Raw genomic sequence first — 7,452 nt, 5'->3', positions numbered from 1 at the left:
TTCTACCTAATCAGCCCATAAAAGATGTTCTTTTTCTTTCATCTCATTCAGTTGAATTTATCCTTTGCAATTTTATTTCCATACTTAGGTTGAGTTGGTACACTCTTCACCTTTTTGTTATGACAGTTAAATTATGTGTGCTTTTTTTCTTTCTTACTTGGGAAAGTAGATGTGTATGCACTTCAATATACAGCAGCATCCTGGGTTGAAATCAGAACATGAGCATTATATATACACATACATATATCTTTTGAAACAAATGTGAACGTATTTAAGTGAATGTACACCCTACTTCTCAATTTATAATAAATACATTTGTTCATTCCATTGACCATCAAGATTTCAAGGACAAACGGATCAATAAAGAGTACAAGTTATATTCTAAAGACCATTTGGCTAAATTTTTCGTTAGTGCTGCTTATCTATAAAACTCCAGCCATCATGAAAAATGGAAATAGAATTATACCAGATACACTAAGCTTACAAAACATCTCATTGCCATACTAAGTATCACCTTTTGAAGAGAACAAAGATGCCTTAGACATCTTCTTCCATAAGCTCCTTTCCGTTAGTCAAAGCCTTTTCTCTCCAGATTGCATGTACTTCATCAGTTCGAAACCGTTGGGTGAATGTTACTTCCTCCAATGGTGTCGAATCACCATGTGCCCAAGCAAGAAGACCAGTATATGCGATCATTGCCCCATTATCAATACAGTAACGGTCATCAGTTGCAAATAGCCTTCCACCTCTCTCAGAGCACATTATTCTCATCATCTCTTGCAAGCGCTCATTACAACCTACACCACCGACTATAAGAACATCTTTCTTGTCACAGTGAGCCATGGCTCTTTCTGTTATTTCCACAAGCATAGCAAACAAAGTCTCCTACAACACGAGCAGGAAGTGAAAAGTCAATGGAATATCAATTGCAAGACATTTAACAGAAGAATAAGTGTACGTAGCAGCTCTACAAGTTGGATGGAAGTTTGTGACCATCTATAAAAGAGTACAACCCAACTCAGAAAACAGCTTAGTTACCGAATGGTCCAAGCTTTTCAACCCATTTCAGAAATGGTGACAAAATCCGTTTTTATCATAGTAAACAAAGATTACCTGCAGAGAGTAGCACAAGTCAGCAGGAGTACACTCATTACTTTTTAGCTTCTCCTCAGCAGTTGATTCGATGTAGCTCAATATCCCACTGAATGATACATCCATCCCTTTGACAACATATGGAAGTTCAATAAAAAGTTTTCCTTTCTTTGCAAGCTGTGGACAAGAAAAAATCAAAAGTATGAGACACAAAGCATTTTCTTACACATTACTTGAGCTCAAAACCTTGTTGGGATTGAGGAAAGAGAAAAAAAATGGTTTCAAGCTAAAACACATTTTGAATCATTATACCATGATAAGTAAAGAACAACAATCAACTTATAAGGACCGCATGCAAATCATACAAATTGTTGAAAACCTTGGAACCATTTGAAACATAAAACTAACAAGCAGGGAAACGTGAAGACATCGGCCTCCTTCAATGTGATATTTAAACCAATGAAACCATGCTTTAATACAATAGTCAATAGAAAGTGTAGAAAAACGAATTGTTAAACGAAAAGCAGATTCAATGAATGAACCGTACAATACATTCATCAACTTCAATGATAAAAGAAGATTTTCATATGTTCAACGTCCTCCTACAATGAAGTGATTACTGCAGACCACTTGAAACTCTGTTAGATAAGATAAATCTGAATAGATCAAGTAACAGTTGTCACACAAACACAAATAAGTTGGCCCTTCCTTCTTCCTTCTTTAGATATCACGTATCAAGTACAAATAAAAGACACACGACGCAAGGAATAATGGATTAAAAAAAAACTATATTATCGTTTTCCTGTAACACACCTGTTCAATATTGTATCCAGGACTTGGGTCATTGGATAGTGTTAGGACTCTTGCAAACCGGTCCAAGCAATTTCCAACAGCAATATCAATAGTCTCCCCAAAGATTCTATACCTTCCTTCACTATAAGCAATCACCTGAGTATTCCCACCACTAACATACAAGACAACAGGATCATCTGCACCAGTTACAACCCTTCCCATCTCAATATGTGCAACACAATGATTAACAGCAACAATAGGCTTATTCCAAATCTGAGAAAGAACCCTCACAGCAACAGCAGAAACCTGAAGAGGAGCTCCCATGCCAGGCCCTTTGGTGTAACAAAGGCAGTCAATATCCTTTGGGGTAATTTTTGCAGTTTCCAGAGCAGACTTAACCAATGGAAGAATGTGGTGGAGATGGTGTTGTGCAGTTTCACGAGGAAGGAAGCCATGACCAGGAGGTGTAATGTAGGTGTGACGTGGGTTTGACAAAATGTTGCCATCTAAAGTTACAACCCCAACACCGATCTTGTTTGCTGAACCCTCAAAACCCAAAGCTGTCATTTTCTTCATTTTCCAATTGATTCAAGGGACCCTATAGAAAATTGGAAAAGAAAAAAAAACAATTCTAAAGAACATGAAGGCCATACAGATAACAATAAACCACAATGTGTTTTAACTGACAAAATACAAGAGTTTCTGAAAATGTAGCACATGAAATTTCAAGCATGTATGATAATCAAAATGCAAAACCCCCTATACTAAGCAAAAAGAAAAACTTCGCTAAAATTTATTTTTACTGAGATGCATATCAATCAGTCAAACTAGAAAATGGTTACAAATAAATACAAGAGAGAAAGTAAAACTAACAAAAAAAAGGGGGTGAGACCCTTTCTTCGACTTGATTCTTTATACTGTATCTGGTTTCCTCATCCCCCAGATATATCCAAGGCAACGTTACTAAACTAGGTCGTCGACTCTAGCTTACTTTGAACCATCAACCAACCGAACAAACTCCAATTTGTCAGAACAATTTTCTGATTAGTTTGGTTGTCTATGGTTTGAGCACGTTGGGAGTGGAGGGAGTATGATTGTGGGGAAATTTTTGAAAAATAACATCTTTTTTGTTTTATATTTTAAAAGTAGCATAATTTTAGAAAACTCGTAATTTTGTTTTTTTGGATTGATCTCGGCCGAAATCGATCTCGAGATAGTGCATTTTTTATTAAAAATTTGGAAGTGAGGAAAATCGTTATATTTGAAGTTTTCACGATCATTTACATTGAACTACATGATCGTTTACCTATGTCAATACGATCCTTTACTACATTCAACACGATCGTTTACGATGGTTAACACGATCGTCTAATGTATATTATTTCACTGCAGGATTCGCCTATCCTTGCATTGTGTTTAATGATTATCATTTTTTAATTTTTATTCTTTTATTCAATGATAGATATATATCTATGTTTATCTATTTCTTTCTATCACTATTGAATACTTAATTTATCTTTTTACAAAATCCTATTTTCTTTTTACATAATACAATGTCTATTCCTATAGTTATTTTTTATGGAGGTCAATGGAATGGATACAATGTCTATGAAAATTCCTCCGTTGTTGGAATTTTGGTAGATGTCCAAATCAACTTTAATTGTTTAGTTGGTTTAATATATGAAGAGATTCAATTGGACGGGTTGGTAGAATTATCCGTTTTACTGGATTTTGGTAAGAGCAATGTTCAAACATTTGATCATCTAAATGCTTCAATCTCTCTATTCCTTCACTCAACAAAGTTTTTAAGTGTCCATACAAAGGTAAGGATTGTGTAAAGCTTTATAGATATACCAAAGAATATTTAATTGTATTTTTCCATTAGGAAATCATTATATCAAACAAAGTAGGAGGATTCAAGCAAGAATTCTAAGTGTTCATACAAAGTTGGCAAAAAAGGCCCTTTCTATACACATAAATTTATGCAAGCAAGATTTGAAACTACTTCAAAAGTTTGGTTCATACAACATATTTTAATGTTGGAAAGATAATGTATTTATACTTTTAATCAACTTATAAAATGTCTAACTATTGAATTATATATATATTTGAACATCTCCACATAAACAAAATCAACTTCTTCAAATCTCCACATAATAAATATAAACTTCTTCAACAAATACTCAAAGCAAATAAATATTCTCCACATAAACAAAATCAAACCTAAAAGATAAATAGGGCAAATTGATACTTTAGAAGTATTAAGTTGGTCTATGATACAAGGTGGTGAGACTGGGCTTTCCTTGGAGGGAAGGCAGCTAAAATACAAACAGAGAATTGGTGTTCATGAGTGTCGTTTAATCAAATAAGAATTAGGCCCTATCTATTTCCAATCTATGAATTGCCCATAGAATGCTGCCGACCCATGGATCGATACTTTATGGTTAACTCTTTAGGGTTCTCCTATTACTAGTATCATTGTGCTCTTTGGGCAAATATTTTCAAACTCTTCAAAAGAAGATATAAAGAACAGGGTAGAAATTTATGTACCGAAATGTGTCCGACTTGGTTTCTAAGTACTAGTGAGATGATCTTCTAACCAAAATGTACAATCACAACAAATACTATAGCAATGTAAATTATAACTATTATCCCTCCTAAGTTTTTTTAAAGGTGAAAAATGTTAGCATGCCTTCAAATATCTAACCAAACTCTACCAAAAACAACAGCAACGGAAAAACAACATAACATAGAAAGAGCAGTAAGATAAAATGAAAGCAACATGCAGTTACTTCCTAATTCATTTGAACAAAATCTAGGAAAAAAAAATATCACAACCACGTTAATTAATTGCCTACATTATAGATACCACCACATAGATAAGGATTCTTAACAACAAGAAAGTAAGATATATTTATAGTCTAAATTCTACTTAACTTCACCTCTAAGACCTCTAAGACCTCTAAATGACCCTGATCAATATAAGAAAAGCAAACTCCTTATGGTAGGATCATACGACAGACGCATACAACTCAACAGCCAGAAACCCGCAATTGAGGAAGGAAACAGACTCTTGCCGCTTCAGAGTAGGATCATACGACCAAATGGGAAGAAGGCGTGCATAAAAACGAAACATTTAAGAAGCCCTATTAATAACTGGAGTTGGAAAATGAGGTAGGAGAAGACTAACCTTGAATCGTTAGCTACAAGGGTCTAATAGCAGTAGAAATCAGACGAGCTGGTAGACTAAGAACCCTAAGCGAAACCCTTGTAGACGATGGTGCGTTCTATTGTAGACAACAATGGTGCCAGAGCTTCAGCGTTAGCGATTGGACAGAGACGACGTCGTCCGTTGAACGGCAGTCGTGTGAGACAGGACGTGGGTGGGTATCGCAACAAAAGAGATGAAAGCGTCGTCTTTCGTCGTTTCAGTTGACGTTGGGTGGTCTGCGTGAGCAAAAGAGATGAAAGCATGAAAGGCTCCAAAGAGGAAAAATATATTGGGCGGGATAACTTTTTCTGTTTTCCACTCTCTTTTTTTTCCCCTTAATTGGCTATTAGAAACCCAATTTCTTGCAGTGAAAAATAAATCTTAGGACATCAACAATTTTACAAATTAGGATTTTAGGACCAAATTTAAATCTAGCTTAAATAAATTACACACCGTAAGAGATAGAGGCGACAACGGTGACGACAACACCGAAGGACAAGGGAGGCACTCAAAGAGAGCAACGAGGACAACGGTGGTGGCTTTCAACACGTTTTTTATTTCAATCCCATTTTCCTTCTTGGCAAATTTGTGAAATACAAATCCTGACGCCTCTCAACATGCGTGGGGAGTTATCCTAAAATTCCTGACACTTTATTTAAAGTATCAACAGTTCATTCTCAACTTCTGACGACGCTTTATTAATGGCGTTGGGAGTTCTCTTCTACATAGTTCATTCTCAACTTCTGACGACGCTTTATTAATGGCGTTGGGAGTTCTCTTCTACATTTTATAGTACCATTTTTAAATGTTTTCTTCTCACCAGACGCCTCATGGTAGGCATAGCAAGTTTGTCCTATCTCCCGACACCATGTTGTGTAGGCGTCGGGAGATGTGAACTAGCCTACACACAGTTCAAGCGTTGGAAGATATTGCATTTCTTGATTCGTCAATTGTTGTGTCGAGATATGCCTTATTGTTCTACGGTGTAAAACAATGTCAGAAGATCTAGAATTTCTTGTAGTGTTAAAACATTTAGTGCATTTAATTGAAAAGACATGTCTCACTTGAATCCAACAATAACTTCAAGAGTAAAGTTTAATTGGATTTTTGTGAGTAAATAAATATCTATTATTTTATAATCATGATATTTACGTCAATGACAAATCTCTACTAAGTTGAGTTTTATAAATTGAAATGAAATTTGATCATGTTAAAAAAAAATGTTATAGAAGTCCGAAATTGAAAAGACTTGAAATTCATTTAAGTTGAACTTCATTTGGAAAATAAAATTGAAATGAAAATAAAAATACAATTGACATATATGAGTGAAGTAAAATCCATTTGAGAACCAATTATTGAAATAGAATCAATTACGTTTATTTTTCTGAGTTCCAACCAAATGGATACTCATATTGGGACGTGGTGGAGGACACTCTGGAATAGTGTTTTGATGTTGTTATCCCAATAACCGGTGGACACATTTGCTTTTCCAAACTTAAATTTGGGGTTTATTGTGAAAATAAGTCACAACGTTAAGAAAATACAATATAAAATTAAGGTTGGATTTAACCAATATAAACATACCTAACTTGACGAGACTCAGACCTAAAGAAAATTAAGGTTAAATTTAATTCATGAAAGGTAATTGACCAAACTTCAAGCTTGGCGACCTGACAAGCTGGTGTGATTTAACCAACGAATAATGAGTACTGGGGAAGTGGGGATACTGCATCGAATGCATTATCTACTGCGTTAAACAATTCTTTATCTTTTTATCTTTTTTATATCTTGTTCTTTAAAAAATGATCAATACCTCGATCACCATCTTTCTTTTGCACTCTCCAGAAACTTGAGTTGAGTTCAACCATTTATCTTCAACTAAACTGTCTTTGCCCCAATATGAGAGACCCCTTTTTGGTCCAATTTCAAAACTCTTAACACTTCACTATTTTTGCTGAACTTTCGAGATTTGACTCTTCTGCACAGATTTTACTGAAAGTTTTGAAATTCTAACCAGGCTGCATCAACATTCAACCTCCAACTACCCACCTTCGATGAAGACCAACAAGGACAAATGTTGCAGGGAGGAGATTAACGGGGGAGACACTGTAAAGAAGAAGACGAAGAAACAACTTTGAAGACAGACTTTAGATGCTTTACTGGGTGAGATTTTAAAGTTTTGATAAATATGCTACACAATTGATTAATCAAACCTGAACTTGTTTCTTGTTCTAGGCTCAGAGGTTAAAGGGAGTGTCATGATCAATTCTATGCTTTATAATTGAATAACACAGGCATCTCATACTAAGAACTTTATCATATTCTTTAGAGGTGTCCATTTACCAAGAAGAGGTGTC

General features: G+C 35.1%; 1 protein-coding gene across 1 annotated transcript; it reads right to left on the bottom strand.

The window, feature by feature from the left end:
* Positions 1–219: 219 nt before the first annotated feature.
* LOC101218780 (probable tRNA N6-adenosine threonylcarbamoyltransferase) lies at positions 220–5,420 on the bottom strand. The gene is made up of 4 exons (XM_004142729.3): positions 5,075–5,420; positions 1,906–2,482; positions 1,114–1,269; positions 220–885 (listed from the first exon to the last, which is right to left on the bottom strand). Exons 2-4 carry the CDS (start codon positions 2,458–2,460, stop codon positions 538–540), a joined length of 1,059 nt encoding a protein of 352 aa, XP_004142777.1. The 5' UTR covers positions 2,461–2,482; positions 5,075–5,420; the 3' UTR covers positions 220–537.
* Between the last annotated feature and the right edge of the window lie 2,032 nt (positions 5,421–7,452).

The sequence above is a fragment of the Cucumis sativus genome, chromosome 5, assembly GCF_000004075.3.
Source record: "Cucumis sativus cultivar 9930 chromosome 5, Cucumber_9930_V3, whole genome shotgun sequence".
NCBI lineage: Eukaryota > Viridiplantae > Streptophyta > Magnoliopsida > Cucurbitales > Cucurbitaceae > Cucumis > Cucumis sativus.
The sequence above is the reverse complement of the archived record's forward strand: the minus strand, read 5'-3'. Positions and strand labels throughout refer to the sequence as shown.